This window comes from Homalodisca vitripennis, chromosome 6 (assembly GCF_021130785.1).
Source record: "Homalodisca vitripennis isolate AUS2020 chromosome 6, UT_GWSS_2.1, whole genome shotgun sequence".
Classification (NCBI taxonomy): Eukaryota; Metazoa; Arthropoda; class Insecta; order Hemiptera; family Cicadellidae; genus Homalodisca; species Homalodisca vitripennis.
In genome coordinates, this window is record NC_060212.1 from 96,804,034 (window position 1) to 96,825,177 (window position 21,144).

Sequence of the window (21,144 nt, forward strand, 5' to 3'; positions counted from 1 at the left end):
CAAACATATGATGTGACTTTACATGTTTTTTGGTTGTCAACTACAATAGTAACACATGGCTGTACCCAGACAGGGTCAGAGTCATGTATTCTTCATTCAAAAACTTATATATTACATGTTTTGATTTGAATCATTAGATGAAAAACTCATAATACAAGTAAAATATTTTATTTTCTACAATACAGGCCCATACTGAAAAAGTCAAGTCTTAAAGTATGTAATACATATATATTTTAAGTACGGATAGAAGCAGCACGGAGGATATTTTAACTATTATACAATAACAAATTTATTTTCTCTTATAATATATGTTACTGTAGTAAGTAAATATGGTAGTGTATTGAGTTTCCCACAATTAAGTGTGCGTCCGTGTATAAATAAAAACCTTTAGTATTTTTCATTTTTGTTTGGCAATCTGTAGCAATATTTAAAACATATATTTTCTTCAAAATAAGTACTTATTTTTAAATTCACTAAGGGTAACTTTGTTTCATTAATTCTGTTTGGTATACTCCTTGCGGGACGTCCCCATGATATTACAGAAAACTGATAGTTCCTTCAAAAAGTAGATTTTTAGGTGTAGTGTTGATGTACCAAATCTTGTTGATTTATCTGTTATTGTTCAGAAAATATTATACCTGTGCAGGACTTTATGTACAACCCTGTGTATATATATATATATATATATATATATATATATATAGTTTTAGTGTCTGCCATTGCAAATGAACTCTTTATCTAAATGATGAACTTATCTGATGGAATCTCTAATCAGGCTTTACCTTTAGGACCCTATTTTTTCTTTAAAACTATATATTTCATTTTTCTTAACAGAATGTTATTTTATGTTAGTATAAATTTGTAATACTCATATGATTTTGTCTTGGTACTAGTATTTTGTTTAGGAAATAAATAATTTATTCATTAATTTAGCTACAAGTTCATAAATTTCATATCAGTCTGAGTTTTTGCTTGAGAACTGAACACGTTATTATCTAACGTTACCACAAACATCCAATTTTTCTGGTTCACACTACGCTGAAACACTGCTTGCGTAGTTAAATTCTTGAAATATTTCATCTTCACTGTGGAGAGCCACCTTCAGTTAATCTGCTTTTTATTTAACGTCTGTTGTCTGAAGATGGCTACCAAAAGCTAAGCTAAAATATCTCAAGAACATATTAATTTGTGTAAGCAATGCTTTGACCCAGTGGGAACTGGAAAACTTTGATGTTTAATCATGCCACCTGTCATGTAAGTCTAGAACTAAGATGATGTTTTATTCATCCCAATAGAGTAGGCATAATAGCAAATTCGTCAATTAACCCTTTTCAATCGGATTCTTACACAGGTTTACCCCCTCAGCTTGTAATTATTTTAGCAAATATTCAGTGAAAAACTAATTTATAGAAATCTAATGATTATAAAAGTATACAAGTTATTATATGTTTAATTTACTGTATCAAGCTAAAAAATATACTTCCACTAACTAGTTTTATATTTAAACAGGGTGTGATATCTTTCAAACTATTTTACTGGTTGAAAACCAGGATTTTTTCAACAGGTTTTGCAGTAGTACAATGTTTTCCCTACAACTTGTATGTTGAACGGCATCAGACATTACGATGATGTAATCTTTACTCTACTCCCAGCCGGTCTAAGATTTTTCCGATTGGTGCTGTGATACTACGCCATTCTCAGAAACTAATAAAGTAATGACAGCTGCAGAATTTTTTTGTAGGCAGTTACTCACATATTTTTAGCTGTTTTCATGTAAGTAACTTATATTTTGTTACAGAACACGCATTTTGTTTCTGATTTTGAAGTTATTCCTGAGTTAGAGAATGACGATTCTATTATTTACGAAAATATACAAAGTGATGATGACGACATTCTTCCGACACCAGACATAACAGACAGTGACAGTGATGATAGTCTATGTCTTGGCCTATCAGCAAATAGTTGTGGTGACAATGGATTTTTGACAAGATTTGATCTGTTTATGAAGATCCTAATTTTTCTCATTCGCATTACACATTACTAGCTGGGATATAACCTTTAACACATGTTCCTAATATGGGTAAGGAAAATTGCAATGCAACAGAATGCTTTGTGATCGCAGCACCAATTGGAAACATCGAGGACCGGCTGAAAATAAAGTAAAATGACACCATCACAATGTCGGTTGCTGTCTGACATATGAATTGTAAGGGTTTAAATACTTACTTTGGAATACATGTAGATAAATGGGGAATCTGTGAAATCAATTTTGGGAGAATTATAAAACCTACCACAGTGTATACTGTTATATTCAGTAAAACCTAAAATGTCTAACAAATTTCTTGTTTCTTTGATTTACGAAGTAAATTAAAGATACAACTGTGAACAAATCTTATTAAAGGAATATTAAATAAAACAACAAAATAAAAATTGTAATAATTTAATATTTTTTACAAAAATTATAAAAATATTAACACAGCTTAAGGCACTATATACATTTACAATTATGTTCAACTATATAAACATATTAATAGTTTACAAAAAGTATTGCAGTATACTTTTTAGGCATATTAGTTTTATTACAAATGTTTGTTACGGCTCTGTTTGTTCAATTCATGATAAACTGTAATTGTAATATTTGTAGGCACTTAATTATAATTGGCACAACAATGAGCACACTCTAGTTTCTTGTATTACAACAACCAAAATCAGCCACAAAAAAAAAAAAACTGAGTAAACCAAATAAGGGATTAAAATTAAAACAAAGCCATGTGAAATATTAATACTAATACTAAATTATCAAAGAACTACCCTTTGAATGCCTCTTGTGTATTCCACGGGTCAATAATTTTGGACCAACGGAAGCCACAAGAATTTTCTTTCTACTATGAGTATACAAGTAAATTTCATTTAATGTAAAAAATTAATAATTGATTCAAAATAATGTGAAAGATCTTTGCTTAACACTATTAGCAATTATTACATGTGATAAGAGCCAGAGCAATATGTTAGTAAACAAATTATATAAACAAATAAACTGTTGTCATATAATCAGTATTATTTTATTATGTAATACTACAAGTTAATACTAATTTGAGGAATTCTTCTATAATTAATTTTGTATCCAACGTAATGTAAATTATTTACATTATTTTCCTAACATTTTCAATACATGTTCCCAGCTTGACATAGAAGTGAGATAGATTTTACACAATAAACACTTTGAATTAATTTAAAAATAATAAATTAAAATATTTACTAGGAAAATGCTAATTTAAAACACTTTACTATATTTAGTAATTAAAAGTTATCATATTAAAGTATAATTTTATATACTTTCAATTACCTTTAACAAGTGAATAATTTTTGGCACTAGCCTATTTTGAATTTGGCACTTAAGTTTTAAAAGACACTCGGTGCTCATTACTCATGTATGGCACATAACCTATAAAACACTTTAGCACTCAAAGGGTTAAAAGATTTACTTCAAAGAAATTAACAGATTTCTCTTTGGTAATAACAATAAATAAAGTAATAACATCAAATCAGGCAAGGTAAGTAGTCCGAAACTCAGTGTTTCATGGGAAAAGTAATTCAATAAACTCTCAACAATCATTAAACAATTAAAATTAAAATAAATTGGACAGAATTAACTGGTATCATGTTAAAAAGATGTAAGCACAATAGAGTATTGTACCAAACAGATCTTAACGTTTGCTTTTGCTATTTTCTTCCAGGTTGACACGGGCTTTTTTCAGAATGCTGTGAGTTTTGTCTATTTGATGGCAGATAGCCCTTTCGACTTCGGCCTTGTGTTGGTTGGCAGCACTGAGCTGAGCCTTGTACTGCCGCTTGTGTTGGTTGGCAGCAGTGAGTTGAGCTAAAGTCTCCTCCAGTGCGAACCTGGTCTTCTGCAGGTTATGACGCAGTTGAGTGTTCTCTTCTTCGAGCTTCAGGAAGTCCTTGGCTGGAGGTCCTGGGGCAACAATCCCACAAATTAGACAAACACTGAATACAGTCAATGCCCAACATTTACTTAAAGAATGAAAAAACCAAGTAGGAATTGTGTTAGTATCAATTATTAGTAGAGTAGAAGTTCAATTATCTAAGCCGCTGGGTTTTTTTCTCTTAGGACAAGAATCTTATAAATTGCACTTAGTCCTATAAGAACCTTAGCGCTGCTTCTGGAGTGATATTCAGGATGGGTAAGGTTGGAGGGTAGCGGCCGCCTCCTATATAGATCCTCATATATAGAGGAAGAATTAGGGCACTAATCTCAAGTCATGTCACCCCTGAAGAAGGGGAGGCCAGCTCTGAACCAGCCTCTCCAGTCAAAACAGGCAGGGGGTGGCACATCCTTGTTGAGGCTAGCAAGAACCTCTAAGGTTAGGGAACAAGCCCCACCAACTCCAACAGTCATCTCCCGCAGTAGACTAGATCTATCAAATTCCCTAGCACCTTAGAATCTCAACATTTGCGGTTAGTGAAGTGCCGCTTCTGTACATTTACATAGGATTGCCCAGTGTGGGTTCAACTGAAAGGTATAAGCCAGAAGTGATCCCTGCTGAGTGAAATCAGTTCAATTAGTACATTTGTTATTAATTTTGAAACTGTGAGCTTTACAGATACAAACAGCTTTATAAAAAAACTAAACATTCTGTACTTACCTAATGGCATGATTGTTGACTTAGATGCATGAGTTTCCAGGCTAGACAGACGTCCATGGTCACTTTCAATACCAAGGTCGGGGGATGCACTGGCATGAGAATGAGGAGATGTGGGGTACCACATGGTCCGTGCTTGTGTCTAAAAACAAAAATCAAACTTTGAAATTGGTCATAAATAAGTAAATGATTTTAATTTACTTAAAATATTATTATGGAGGGTTGCAGTAGAATAGTATTTATTATTTCAAACTTGTTATAAAAGTTTTAATGTTTCAAGATTGTATGCTTTGTAAATTTGCGCCTGATCTTTATGGATATAAAACACGCCAAATTGGTCTTTATGAATATAAAACGCAAAATTGATCTTCATGAATATAAAACATGCAAAATTTTTCATTGTAGAAGTTGTTTGTTGGTAATAAATAATACCCTGTAGGAAAGTATCAGGACAGTCAAAGTGACAGATGCGTCTCGCACATGAGAAGTAAAAAAGTCCTGGGAATTAATACTTTAATTACTCGTTTAACTCATAACATTAAAAGTCCTCATTTTTAAGACATAATAAGCTACTTTTTAATATCATTACACATCTGTAATTCTGCACATTGCCAGGGGATCCTTCCAAGAAAAATGCAATCACTTAAAGGTTTTAGAATACTGAAGTACATGAGTACTAGTTGTGGTATGTTATTTATACAAGTTTAGAAAAAAAGAATCATACATGGATTTGAAATAAAGAAACTGGCATGATAAAAAAAATGTGTGGGCCTCCAAAGAATATTTATACCTAAAGTTATCCTAAAGTACTGAAGTAAATAATACCCGGAAGAAAGCCGGACCCGATACAGTACAGTGATTTTGCTGTAATAATCATCCATCTGAATATATAATTAGTAATTTGATTGAGTTTCATCAGAAGTTTGAACAGATGAAAAATGTGATACTCTGGATTTTATAGCGCAGTAAATGCGGTTTTCCTCTCAGACTAAATCTCTGCCTGAGCTCTGAACGTTAAACAAACTTGAATGAATATCAGTTAGACAGCACAAATACAAAACACAATTGTTTCTTATTAGCCAAATTTAATAAAAATTAAAGAAAAATTTGTTACTATAATTATTTTTAAATAAATTAGTTTATATATTTTCACATGGGTTTAACAAGCAAAATTTAATACCAATCAAAGGCAAACATATAGTGAAATTTTCATAAGAATAAAAATACATTTATTGCCATAAAGCTTACATAAGCATTGACACAAGTCATGTATAAAATGTGAAAACTAGCAGAAGTCCAGATAAGGAAAATTTGGTACCCAAAACATGAAGTTGCCAAAACAGTCATGCCATAATTTAAATATTATTTTAAAATTTAAATAAATAAATAAATTAAAACAGGTATATAACATATAAATAAATAACAAATTAATAATAAGAGCAAGTAAAACACACCCTCAAAAATTACAATAACAGAATTATATAAAATTGATAAATTTTCTAATATAGTCTGTATAAATAAAAAAAAAAAACATTGACATTAGAATTCAAAATACAATCATTAAACTAAATAGGTTGTGTCTAGAAACTAACAGTTCCACAGACTAAAATTCTTTTAAAGAACAAAATGGATGGACTAAAATCTAGGAATAACATTTTTGTTAAAATTCATTGTAACTATATTTAGAGATACGTGGCCTTAAAAAAATGTAGACTTTCAAAGCGATTACTGTGTTAGTAAAATACACCCCATAGTAAAATATGGGTTATACTTTAATTTCCAACATTATGGAATGGAGTTTAACACTATTGAATTCCCTCTCTTTTTGCCACATTGAGACTGAATTAGTTTAAAACAAATTTTAATACAATGTTAGAAATGAATTTTATTAAACATGCCAATTTATTGAGACAACTGTACCTGAGGGGAAGACAAAGCCACTTCTTGGTCAGAGATGTAATCTGACGTGAGATCTTGGCTGCGCTGAGTCTTGTACGAGGGCGGGGAAGAGGGCATGAGTAGTGGTGGGGGGTGTTGGCGGCGGGGACTGCCCGCTACACTGGAACCCCCATCCGTCTCGTAGTCCGAGTAGTGGGGCTTCACCAGGTTCAGACTGGCCAACTTCGACTCCAGCTCCAAGTTCACTGCCTCCAGTTCTGCCACCCGCCGCTCCAACTCACACTTGATCCGCTCCACTATCGCCACTTGCTACAACCAAACAGAACCCCACTCACTTTTGTGCTATATCCAGTCTGCTGGACGTATCTAAGTTTTTGCTATACACACATAGTGTGTAAATTAAGTCCTGATACACCGGATTATATTCCAAACGGATTAAAATATCGATGTACAACCTTCACCATACTTATTAAAATACTTTTTTGGATTTTTTTAATTAAAAAAAAAAAGTACGGGGAGGGGGTAACTTTAAATTTTAAACTTGTAATCACTATCTTGTGCCATATAATTTAATAAAAACACAATGACATGAATAAAACATCTCTATGACATTCCTAGCAAAGTTATTACAAAATCTTTTTTTTACCTATATAAATTATGTTATCTTTTTAATATCAACTAAAATTTTACATCCTCACCTAAAACTTTCGAAATTAAAAACATTTAACACATTATTTAACTACTTGCTAGTTGTTTTATATAGAACATGTTCAATTTTGTTCTACAAAATGATGTTGTAAAGTAATTGTATTTGGCAAAAAAGAACACAATCCCTTCTTTGAACTTTATGAGAAGTGTATTAAAAAGAAAGAGTGCATTTCTATGATATGAGCAATGTTTGATTAAGTAACAACAGGAAAAGAGGAAAATCCTAATTGTGTTGTTTGTCTGGATGGATCACTGATGTTTAACGGTAGTTAGTTTATTTTCTCCACCATTCCTTTCTCTCTCCATTGCTAAATTCTTCACAGTACAAAATCAGAGACTAATATTACACCACATTGTGTATTTATAAGACAGTAAATATTTGTACAACACAGCTGTTGTAATGGAATAGCGTTTAATCAACCCAATCTGAGGTTGAGTGGTAGAGAGGGCTAAATAGCCCTATCTCCGCCTCTTAAATAAAGGCATATTTCATTTCATTTCAATAATAATAATAATTGATTTATTCTCCATTATCTTACAAAACATAGTTACATGACAGTATCGAGATGGACAACCATTGCTTTAAATATGAATTGTTAAATGAAGCACTGGTAAATGAGTATAAATTTTCCAATATCAATTTTATTATTGCAAGACCTTTTGGAATATGATTCCATCATCAGGCAACTTCACAGATGAATAAGAGTCCTAAACTTTTTCCAATGCTCCAAGATTCTTAATTCATGAATTGTTAAGTATGTCAATTGCCAACGTTGTTGTCTCCATTATAAAAACTGCCTTGTAAAGAGATGTAAGCAATTCACAGTTTCTGAGTAAAAGGTAGAACACATGAAGCTAAAATTATTGCAACAAACATGAGATGAGTCAGCCTGAGCCATGAACATGAATAGAAATAAGAAGATAAGCAACACTGCCTCCATTTCCCACTAACTTCTGTTCCACAAGATGGCTAAATCACTATCCCCACCCACTATACATAATTTTGCAAGGAGACTATTTTTACAGAAATGGCCTTCTAAATGGTTTAATTAAAAACATTTATTACATGTGCCCTTGTGTCAAAAAAGTAATATAATTTTGATTAAATAATTTCAAATATATAATTTTTTGTATGATGCCGGCCTGTTGGAATTGTCTTCATGGTAAAACTTATTAAAAATTTTGACACTAATTAACGAAACATGACCTCCAGAGTACAAACCCCCCCCCCCATCACAGTGTATATGTGTCTCATTTTATATATTTTTACTATATTTATGTAACAATTACTTGGTATAAACATTGGTCCTATGTTTGTTGGTCAGATCGGTACACTATTACGTTCCAATATATTGGCCATTAACATTTTTTCCTCACTATATTATTTATGAACCTAGAGAAAATTTAAAAAATGTTAAGAAATGCTTATAACATTTCCTACAATTTTTATGATAAAAAATTTGTTGTATTTCAAAGAGTTTATTGATAACATGTAAATCCTATAAAAAGTTAAGTTATTGATAGCATTTAAATTCTATAAAAAGTTTCCAATCACTAAAAACCGATGAGGGAAATGGTGAAAAAGTTCAAATTTGGAACAAAAATATATCTTAGCCATATTCATTGGCCAGCTCGGTATGCCTTTTTGTTCCAATGCGGCAGCAGTTGTATAGAATATGCTATAGAATTGTTTGACATGGCTTTTAAGGCAACCCATACATTGTTAGAAACCCAATTTTAATTAAAATTTTTAAGAACAACATAATATATAGGGAGATTATAATAATTGTAATTAGAACAAAGTACTGTTCTGAACACAAAACCATCCTGTAATATTCTATAAAATAAATACTTATTACCCTTTAGAACTAGGAGACTAAGTGGAATAACACAAATAAACGCAATGTTACAAAAATAAAGTAATATTTTACGGTCCGACTCGGTTTATGGTTATCAAAATGGTAATCATCCCGTATATTGCATATAATAATGTTTTATTATGTAGTTTAAATATTAGTAATTTCATAAATATAATATTTTATTCAATATCGACCTCACTTTAATTTTATAATGTTTCCATGTAACTAAATATTAATTATTTTTAAATAAATTTTGTAAATTAATGATAATTATAATGGAGTGTCCATGTCAAACGTGTATTTTTATAAACTTTTACAATATTGTAACTGTAAATATTGACTATGATTTGCCATCAAATGATTACCCCTACGCTATAACTAATTATATGTTAATATAATCTGAAAGCAAATACACTGTGTAAAAAATTATCAAACATCACAATGAAAATGAAAAACAATAATTGCAAGTGGATAATGTTGAATCAAACTTTACAAGTTGCTAGCATAATTGTTTAAAAGGCGACAGACGTACAAAGTGGTTAAAGCCTTGCAAAACTTTGTCAGTCACTACTATTTATATTATAATGAGGTAATTTTTTATATTGGGTGTTATATATTCAAGGAACATACACTACAAGCATCTCAAGGTACTACTACATGCATACTAGACCACAGGTCAAAGTTAATTTGTTTTGTTTATTTAAGGCGGGTATTTGGAACCAAAACAAGCCCAACCTTCTAGGCACTAGCAGATGATCACACCACAACATGTGCTACCAGACACAAGATACTGTACCTACGCCTATCATATTTACTCCCTACAGGGAAAAATTATTGTATAGTGCTAAAATGTTTTATAAAATTATACTTTTAATTTTTTCTTTTTATATTCTTTGGTGCATGTTCAATGATTCAACCATTGGGCTAATTTTTCACAACTTTACAATTCCTGCATATTTTCTTGCAAAGCCTGGATAAATAAACCATTTTATTCAAATGTATTACTTCATAGAATGTTGATCTAAAAAGTATGTTTTAAAAAAATTAAAGATTTTACAAAAACAGGTTTAACGCTTTTTAATCAATATTCACCACCCGCTATACGTTAAAACTCCACAATTTGTTTCTTTCTTGTTGAAAAGTTATAAAATATTGATATTTCTATTTGAACAGTGATGAGATTATAATACAGACCCATTATATAATCTATCAAGCTGAAGGTTTCATTTTCATTATATTAGCAATATATAAATAACGGGGCTATTCAGAAAGTAAGGAATGTTAACATCTGATGCCGGCAGCCGTGTGCCAATCATATACATATTATATTGGTATGCTCATGCTCGGTACCTCAGACAGCCAAAATTGATGAATATTGATTTTCTCAAGTGTGGTCAACAATAAACTCTGAGCGGTACTGCCAAACATTGCAAAACCTTAGGAGAGCTATCTCAAAAAAGTGCAAAGGAAAATTGTCATCCAAAATTTTGCTTTTGCATGACAGTGCCCGACCTCACACGGAAAACCGTACGCAAGAATTCTTGAACTTGTTCAACTGGGAAGTTTTTCCTCATATCCCCTACAGTCCTGCTCCAAGTGATTTTCACTTATTCCCGTAAACGAAGACCTGGCTAGCAGCAGCACAGCATTTTGACAACGATGATGAGTTCCAGGTATGTATCATAGAGTGGCTGAGATCAGAGGCTGCAGAATTCTATGACACAGAATTTCAAAGCTTGTCCACCGCTATGATGAGTGCATGAATTTGTATAGTGATTACGTAGAAAAGTAGTATAATAGTCCCTCTTTCATATGTATATAATAAGATGCTTTTCTTGTACATAGTTCTAGTTTTAATTAAAAAACGTTCCTTACTTTCTGAGTACCCCTCGTACTTCTAAAACACTGTTGCATTTTTAATAATTATTTTACTCTAACCCATTATAATATTCTTCTTCAAAAATTTATAATTTTGCAAACAAAACCAATACAACCTAAATAATTTGATTTAACTATTACTTTTTAGTTTAAGAAACATGTTTAAATCATGTATTGACCACTTCAAATAACTACAAATTTGTTTGATTTTTTTTAAATAGACGCACTCGAACTTGTGAGTTTAATTACACTACAGCCAAATCTACACTTTCCATAACTCTTTGGTACTGTGTTAACTCCAAAATGCAATATTTAGTAAATAAAAGTAGATAATCTGTGTTGTATATTGGCGGATACCATTCAAGCTTCATATAAGCTGATATCACAGGCTTTAGTGTCAGGGATCCTTGGACCACAGCCATTCTAATGTGTATAAACCCACATGCTTGAATGGTCACACTACAGGTTTTTGTAACTGAATGACTCTATTTATAGTTCCACCAGCAATAAACGATAGCCTAGCGCCTAAAGGATTTAGTAATGAATAGTTAAACCATAAAAGACAGAAGAAAACCACTATAAGAATACAAATTAAATATATTTGTACACAATTATAATTTAAAAACAACAAAAATTAGTCAGTCGGTCAAAGCTAGAATTTGTGTGCCATGCAATATTTGTGGAGGAAGTCAGAATTAGTCTGCTTGAGTACGTTAGGTTCGTGTTGTCTGCGCCGCAACTCTTGCTGCAGCTTTATGTTCTCGTTGGCCACTCGAGTGTACTGCAGCACAGCCTCGGAGTGCGCAAACCTGGCTGCGTCTAGCCGCCTCTGCAGCTCCTCCACCACTGCGGAGCTCTCGTCCCGCCTCTACCAACACCAACACCCGCACTCACTCCCACAACTTCCAACTAACGATGCAACACTAATCTACTTCCCCGATACTCTGCAAATATAGTTCTACAAGAGGGTAAAAAAAAATTAAATACCCAGAAAAATTCAAACTAATTGAATGAATATCTACACACTTATTGCTAACCCCAAATTTAACTTTTATGCACAAACTACTTATACAGATAATGTAAAAATATTTTTATATTTCTAATGTAATTTTATGGATAATTGACAAAAATTAATCTGTATAACAAATGAGTTAAAATTTATCATATTTTGGATGACTGTGATATGAAAATAATAGATATGTTACTTTCAAAGGTAAGCATTTGAAAGAGTAATTCTTTTAATTTCTCCAATTTAACTGATGGCAAAACAGTAATATATAATTTCCCATAAAATAAAAACATATGTCCCTTAAAATAGTCTAGAGGATTCACTGGTATTCCATAAACTTAATATTTACCTTTGATAACATTTTGTCTTAGCCTTAGGTATGTAATATATTTTTTTGACATGAACAAAATAATTACAGTAGGTCATTATTAATTTTTTATGGTGATTTCATTGTTTATGAAAAGTAAATTTATGGAAATGTTAAAACAGTATAATTTTTTTCAACTTGCCTTTGTAACAAAATTATATATCTCAATTTTGAATAGTGTATTTTTATACTATGGTGTAGTAATTTTACTTCTCAATCCCCCTCTTGCCAATAATGTTGAGACAAATTCCACCACCACTGAGATACCACCACCACTTTACCCATGCATTTACCCAACACAACTAAAGATACGATACAGGTCCACTGGTACAAGAAACGTTACCTTGTTGGAGCTGTCCAGATCGCGTACCCTGGCCTCGAACTGAGCGCACTGGTCGAGTGCAAGGTCCAGCTGTGAGCGCAGTGCTCTCTCCAGCTCGCCACTGCTCAACTCCAGACAGCTGAGCCGCTTCTGTAGCTCGCTCACTTGACGGTCCCGAGCTATCAGCTGGGTCGCCAACTCCTGCCGCTCTCTCTCAGCGTCGGCCAACAGCTGTTCCTGCTCAGCAACAATCCTCTGCAGACCAAACAATCATTGTCACTCATATGTGATAGTTTGATATATCCATATAACTCTATTCCTAGTTTGTTATATCCACATAACTCTATTCCTAGTTTGTTATATCTATATAACTCTATTCCTAGTTTCTTATATCCATATAACTTTATTCCTAGTTTGATATATCCATATAACTCTGTTCCTTTGACATACAAAATTATGGTATGATCTTTTGTATTTTCAATGTATCCATTTTACTGCTACAATCTAACTCATATAATTAACTCCTACCTACATTTGAAAATTCTCTCCTTAGTCAAAAATGTAATGGAGCACTTCTAATACAACATTAGTGACTAGTTTTCATCATATTTTGCAAAATATCTTTTCCCTCCAAAATTACAGATTGTGTCAGAAAAGGACTACTTCCTAAATGAAACTTTTCATTGAAAGATTTTGGGCCAAAGTATGAAAACCAGTGGCCACATAAGGTCTTTGAGCTTGAACTGGCCTCATTCGTATCTTGTCCAAGATGGGAGCACTTCTGTGAGTTCTGTTCATCTCTTACTGTATAGACTCTCCCCAACTCTGTCCAAGTACCCTACACAAGTTTTATAGCCTTAGTAAACTAAAGCTAAAGAGAGAATCTATTAAAACAAAACTTTTTAAATGTGTTAACACGGCTTTGAGCAGTTTTTGGAATTCACCTTAACAAACACTTTCTTGCTATACATATTAAGTCCTTTTATACAATTTATTAGTGATAACATTTAACAAGTTTATTTATACTGTTTATAATGACCACATCATCTAAACTGATACTATTCTTTACATCATTGACATTTCAATATGTTTTATTAATACAAGATCCTGCGTTCATTTCTTCCCTTTTCCATAAAAAATTACTATCAATATTGTTAACAGACAATTACCACTACAAATACCTCACCTACTAAGAACCAAAAGACTCACAACCAATAGCCTAATCCTACAAATCTAAACCTGAGATAAGTCCCTCCCACCACTCCCCTCAGAAGACTAACAGTTTCCATATATGTTTAATATTTAATATAGTACTCGATACATAAAGTGATAAAATTGTCTATAACAAGTATATTGGGAACACTGCTTACCACACTGACTCTGCAACCTAAAGTGAACAGTCAACTATAATGATCTCTACTGGTTGTGAAAGATTGCAGTGCAATCGAACATTTCTAATTATGCGTAATTTTATGTGTTCTTTCAATCAGTGAACTCTAGAAGATAGTTTTCTGGGTAAACCTGCTGATTTTCCTATCAACTAGTAACAAAATTTAAAATAAGTATTTATTTGTGTGTTATACACTTCTGTGTATAGAAAAAAATGATCTCATGACTACTTTAAACAAATTTTAACGTAGTCCATATAATAGAGAGATAAAAATTAACCTAACATTCTATATTCTTTCATCAATGAGTTATAAAAGTATGTAGCTTTTCTTTCAAGAACAAACCCCACCTTATTTTTGTTTAATAATTACATCTTTGTTATGATAGCTGAAGGCAAAATTTATATAAACTAAACATTTAATATTTAGTCTAACCTTAAGGTCCTCTTTTTGTTGGCTTATTTGCTGGATTTGAATGTTCAAATCTTCTTGGAGTTTTTTATTCTTTATTCCTTCTTGTTCATATCGTTCAACATCCGCTAAGAGCTTGTTTACGTGCTGATTGCTCTCTAACATTTTTGCTGATAACTCATCTTTTTCATTTCGTAAATCCAACCATTTCTGCTCCAGCTGCAAACATTTTTGTTCAGATTGTGCACATTTTTTACTAAACACTTCTTCTACTTCTTTGATTCTTTGAGCAGTTTTGTCCTCCAACTCTAGCAGGGCACGTTGTTTCTCAATCAGCTCTGATGAGTTTTGTTGCAAAGTAGTTTGCAATAAGTTCACTTGTTTGTTCCAATTTTCCTTTTCCGATTTCAGTTCAGACAATTCACTCTCAGCTAACTCTAACTGGGTAGTGACCTCTTTCAGCCGTGCAAGTGATGCATTCTCTTGATCATCCCCCTGGAACAAAGGAGAAAGTTAACACAGAACAGCATAGATTACAATATTTCAACAAAGTTTACATTGCGGAGATCTAAACAACTATGATAGTTCTACTGGGTTCCCTCTATTTATAATAATAATAATTGAAGATGCAACATTTTAATCTTCATCCACTCATTCCTAAAACATTTAAATATTTAGCTGATTGAACACAACAAAATATGTTACAAGCTTGTCAATAAAAACGTTTTAATTAACTACAACTTGAAATTTGTCAAGCTCTTGCCACCCATAAGGAAGATGAGCTAAACTTATTCCAAAACCACATCAACATAACTTTTAATTGGTAATTACATATCAATAATAAAAACCAATATCAGGAAAATTATCATTAGTACTTGCAGTTACCTGTGGCTTTGCATGCAATTTCCTATTGAAAAACATGGACATTGTGGACATATTCCTTTTAAATAGAATTCTTAACATTCCTGAGATCTCCTGATACATTTTAGATTAAAGCTTTGAGGCAGAGAATTTAGAGTGTGAAACAGTTTTTATAAGTAGTCAAACAATTTGAATATCTCTCAAACATGTCATGATTATTGATTTAATAGCTACAACGATTTTTAGTGACAGTTAAATAATTTTACGCCGTTGTAGAGGAATCTTAAAATTGAAGTCTTAAGTTATTCAGCTATTACAATTATGATATAATAAATAGAGGGTTCTATTTAGTTTTCAAATAGAAGTAGACATATTTTGGGTACAGTGCTCATGGATAAGAGATTCAGATATTAAGCAAAATTTCTAATGGTTTTTATTTTTGACTATGCGCATGTGCACTGCTGATTTGCATGAATTATACTTTCGACGCCAAGGCTGAGTTTGCCATGTTTCTCCGATCAATAATATTCATACACACACAGGTCTGAAAAGTCTACTTCTTTCATCAAGCATCTACTTTTAGCCATTATAATTTACTTCGACTTTAAGGCATTTCCAATGCCATAGCTGAGTTTAATTTGTTGCCCTGATCAAGAAAATATATATACATATACAAAGTTTTATATAAACAACAGACTTTATTATTATTTAATTATTATTAAATTATTAATATGTGTTTGCTATAACGCAACTTTAAAGACCAGTGGGGCGTGACCTGGAGAGATTTTCGAAACAAGAATAGGCCCATATTTCAATACTAAGAATTTCCATGTAAAATTTCAGTTAAATTGGTTGAATAGCTTACGCGTGAAAGCAACACAAACAAAGGCACTTTTGCATTTATAATATTACTAGCGGGCCCGGCGCGCTTTGCTGCGCATTTCAATAATTTTTTGCAAAAGTTGCCCGCGGCTTCGCACGCAATTTCCCGTTGAAAACAGTACACTATATTCACTTATTCTTTTTCTATCACATTCTAAACATTGCTGAGATAATTGATAGTCGTTCCATCGTGAGCCTCTTGGGCGTATTATGAAGGTATGTACCATATTCCTGCCTCTATCTAGCTGTTACCCACGGCTTCGCACGCAAATCTTAAGAACCGAAGTCCTTATATTACTTAGTAAATTTTTTTTTTTACTATAATAAATTTTAGATTAAATTAGTTATATCTCCGATGCCACGATTGAGCTTGCTTTGTTGTCTCGATCGAGAGAATATGTACACACGGAGTTTTGAGAACCATACTTCTGTCAAAAAAAACAACTAAGGTTGATTTTATAACATTCTTTATATTTGTAGCCAACGTAAGATAGTAATTATGATATCTGCATTACTCTTCTGATCAAGCATGAGCATGGTTTATATTAAATAAATATTGCAGTTAAAGGTGAATTTTTACGTCAAATTTGAATTGTATTATCTGGATAGTAAAGTCTATGTTTAACAGTGATTGCAAAAACAGTTTAAACAAAATTTGTCGTTTCTCTTAAGCTTACTCTATGCTTTAAAACTATAAGTGTAATATATGTTTACAAAGAACAGCTGATTAAAAATTTGAAAAGACGTTAACATATGTTTGCTGCAATGCATTTCTTATGGGTATTTCTGTAACCAGTGGGGCGGAATCCTGAATCGGGAAAGGGATGGGCATAGCTTATAAACCTTCTCCGTGGAAAAATACATATACGTACAAATTTTCATCATGATCGGTCCAATAGTTCACGATTCCATAAAGGACAAACATACAAACATTCATTTTTATATATATAGATTAGGATATTATCAATACAATAGTACCTCATGTCACATGTAATTAGGTCACATGCAGTATTAATTTTTTTTTTAACTCTGTACATGTATTATCCCTATATAAGACTCTTTAAGATGAAAAGCTAGTTTGGCTGTCTGCATGGGGATAAAGTTTAAAACTGCATTATAAATAGTAACAGTCTCATATCCAACCAATCAACTTTATTCAATAAAAGTACGTGGTATAATACAAATGGTGTCAATATTTTTAAAAAGTGTATGAAGAAATAATTATAATTAAAAATGCTATTTTTACTCTTAGACTATTAAATTGTCAAGTAAATTTCACGTAATTTGCGTTATTACTACTTTTCATATATTAAAACAATTTACATACAGTGGAGTCCCGCTAATCCGAACACGTGTAATCCGAACGTCGGTTAATCCGAACAGGTCCAGGAGGAATTATTTATAACGATAATGAACAGTTATAGGAACTAATTACATACTAAATGAAAATGGGTGCATCATTTCGTACATAAACAAAGAAAACTTTAATTAAATAGACATACAGTATTTTATTAAGACAAATTGTGTACGGTACAGTACATAAATAATGAAATTAAATACAGTACCAAATTAAGACTTATAGGTTAAGTATGAGTTAAATTACTGTATTAAGAAGTGAAATCAAACAAAAATTGGACGTACAGTACTGATATTATTATTGAGTACAATATTAAATGTTAAAAGACATAAATTCAGTTATTCTCTTCTGTCGCATTGAAGGGAGTCTATTGGATGACGCGTAGTTTCGTACAACTATTGAACGCGTGGACCCGTACAATATCCAGTACGCTCACATTGCTTAACAATAGAACTCTCACACTAAATACGGTAAATATGCTTAGTATTCGCAAACACGTTTATTTGTCAAGAAATACAATGCAACAGTCAGAAAACATGTTTTAATAAACAATATTGATAATTCTATAACAAAATAGACCCATCTCAAGTTTAAAACCGTATTTTTCTGTAATTCTGGCTAATCCGAACAATCACATAATCCGAATAGGGCTCGGTCCCAATTAGGTCGGATTAACGGGACTCTACTGTATAACAAAAAATAAAAAGTTATAACTTTCAAAAATATTTTCAATTGAATATAAAGATATATCCACCAGATACTCTTTTAAAAAGGTTTAACATTTTTTTGAATTTTTTCATTTCTTAAATTACTAGGGAATTAATAAAAGACTTTAATTCCCGCATCCGGTGACTTCCCTGCAAATAGCTCCAACCTGTGCCAGGGAAATGTATACTCATCACGGCTTCTGGTGTTATAATGATGGGTTGAGCCAAGATTAGGTAGTTGAACCAAAAATGTATCACTTCAGAAACTTAGATTTTAGTATCTTGATGCTAATAAATTGTTAAAAACGTATATCCATTATACAATTTATCACGAGCCATTAGCATTGACACACTAGAAATGTTTATGAGTTTGAGACGAGTTCCTATTCGTAACACAGCGAATGCATGGCCTCTGCCTACCTGATTTCTCCTCAGGGAGGGATCGGTGGACTCCAGCTGGCGTCTTATGTAATCATTGTGAAACAGAGAGGCTTCCAGTTTTTCCCTCTGGTGCCGGATTTCTTCCAGGAGGTGGGACGGGACACAAAACTGACTCTGTCTTGATAACTGTGATGATACAATCAATCAATCAATCAACATTTTTTATTGCCATAAAATAAAGATCATTGGCAAAGTTAGATTAATTATATCTTAAGTTACGCAAACATAAACCACAATACTCAAATACAGCCAGTGGCATTGGCGAATTTAAAATAAAATGTTTTTTAATCGGAGGTACTCGTCCAGTACTTAAAATGGGTTATCTAACAGCCATAAGTAATATTTATTAAAAAATTTTTTTTATTGTACTTTAGGACTAAGGATAACAAATGGTTGTACACCCTCAGTGCAATAGCAGAATGGCTTTCAAGAGTTTTGCTCAATCTATTAAAATTAATAGACGCAGCATTTTTATTCCTGGTATTATGGGATTGTTTGATAGTGCTAGGCTTTACCAATTGAGGATTTTGAAAGATACATTTCATAAGACCAAAAAGATACAGGTTTATTATGTCTGAATTTTACAAATAGTAAAAAGAGGTCTACAATGTTCAAGTGGCTGTGAGTTAGTAATAATTCTTATAGATTTTTTTAGGATAAGAATGTTATTAATTTTACTTGCATTGCCCCACATTACTGGCTCATACCTTATAATGGATTGAAAAAAGGCAAGGTCAAGTTCCGTTATTTCACCCCATGTTTTTAAATCGCTACTATAGCCACGGAATTGATTGTTTGAGGTGAACTAATCATTTCAACTTATATTTCTGATCAGCCCCTCTAGAATTTTATATTTTACTGATAGGTACTATCTCGAGGGATGTTTTTCAGGATGGCCGAAGGCACTCGTCTCATTTCGATAACAAGAACAGTCTGGGCATGCCTGATGCTGATAAGATAAGACGTCATCAAGGAAAACAAACAGTGTCTATCTAGTTTAGTACCTCCGTACTCATCTATGATCATAAATAGTTAAAACAATCAATTCCGTGGCTATAGTAGCGATTTTAAAACATGGGGTGAAATAACGGAACCTGACCAATGGCAAAATAAGCCGTTCTCACATAATTTATATTAACATAGAGTATATGCCGTCTGAGAAGATAAATCACTCTAGATAACTTAGTTGAAAGATAATTAATATGGGCATCCCAATTTAAATTTCTGACAATAATAATTCTCAAGAATTTAGCATGATTAAATAGATTGCTTTGAGAGTTTACAGATTTTCTTAAACTGAACAGGATATTTTGAGTTTTAGATACATTTAGATGGAAACCATTGTTTTTAAACCAGCTTGAAGTATTTTGTGTTACAGTGTTTAGTTTCTCAATGCTATTGCCTGCATTTAAAAATGTTGAGTCATTTGCATACAAAATTGTTGTGGCAGAGACTGACGACGGCAAGTCATTAATACAGACCAAGAATAACAAAGGACCTAATATGGATCCCTGGGGGACGCCATACGTGACATTTACTTCCTGAGACCAGTTACCATCGTTATAAACTTTTTGCTTTCTATTGCTTAAATAGGATTTTAGAAATGAGAGACGTACACTACCCAACCCATAGTATGATAATTTCATGGTAAGATCATTGATATCAACACAATCAAAAGCCCTGCTCAGGTTACACAAAGTGGCATACAATAGCATTACATTAATTTTACCTAATCAATCTGCTTTGTTACTAATAGATTATAATCCACAATTATTTATAGCTCCATTGTAGTATGTAGCAGACTTATTATTTCCATTCTAACAAACATTCATTTACCTCATTTCTATAATTAATTGTTTACTGATGGTTATACAAATTTTCAACTGGTTTTTCTGTATTTGACTAATCAAATCAAATCGAATAAAAAAGTCTTTATTTAGAATTTATAAATATACAATAAATAGTGTCAAGTACATTAAAACTACTATTAACAATGTTACTTTATACTATAAAACCTCATATGATATATAATAAAATAATAGTAAAAAATCTTAAAAATACTAATTGTATGATTATGAGTTATACTGACTGTCCTAATGAATATAATTCATCTAGTGAATAAAAAGCGTGCTGCAAAAGAAAATCTTTTAATCATAGTTTGAAATTTGTAAATTAATTTATTTCCTTTATTGCTTTGGGAATATAGTTTAAAAATTTTATTCCAGTATAGTTGATGCCTTTCTTAAATTTTTCTAGGTTATGATGAGGTAATATAATGGTGTTTTTGTTTCTGGTATTGTAAAAGTGTACCTCTTTATAAGTTTTAAAATTGAGTTTGTGATTTTCTACATAAATATTAAAAGTATTAAAAATATACTGGCTATACACTGT

General features: G+C 32.0%; 1 protein-coding gene across 4 annotated transcripts in view; it reads right to left on the minus strand.

The window, feature by feature from the left end:
- Window positions 1-2,424: 2,424 nt before the first annotated feature.
- The window catches only part of LOC124364590 (centrosomin-like), a 134,022-nt gene continuing 115,302 nt past the window's right edge, over window positions 2,425-21,144 (minus strand). For 3 of the 4 annotated variants that reach the window (XM_046820175.1, XM_046820174.1, XM_046820176.1), the window contains 7 exons: window positions 18,733-18,879; window positions 14,530-15,000; window positions 12,728-12,961; window positions 11,721-11,876; window positions 6,585-6,872; window positions 4,668-4,806; window positions 2,425-3,976 (listed from right to left, as the gene is read on the minus strand). In XM_046820175.1, coding sequence (XP_046676131.1) covers window positions 3,708-3,976; window positions 4,668-4,806; window positions 6,585-6,872; window positions 11,721-11,876; window positions 12,728-12,961; window positions 14,530-15,000; window positions 18,733-18,879 — 1,704 coding nt within the window. In that variant the 3' untranslated portion in view covers window positions 2,425-3,707. The remainder of the gene's footprint in view (window positions 3,977-4,667; window positions 4,807-6,584; window positions 6,873-11,720; window positions 11,877-12,727; window positions 12,962-14,529; window positions 15,001-18,732; window positions 18,880-21,144) is intronic. The other variant, XM_046820177.1, reaches the window with a different exon arrangement.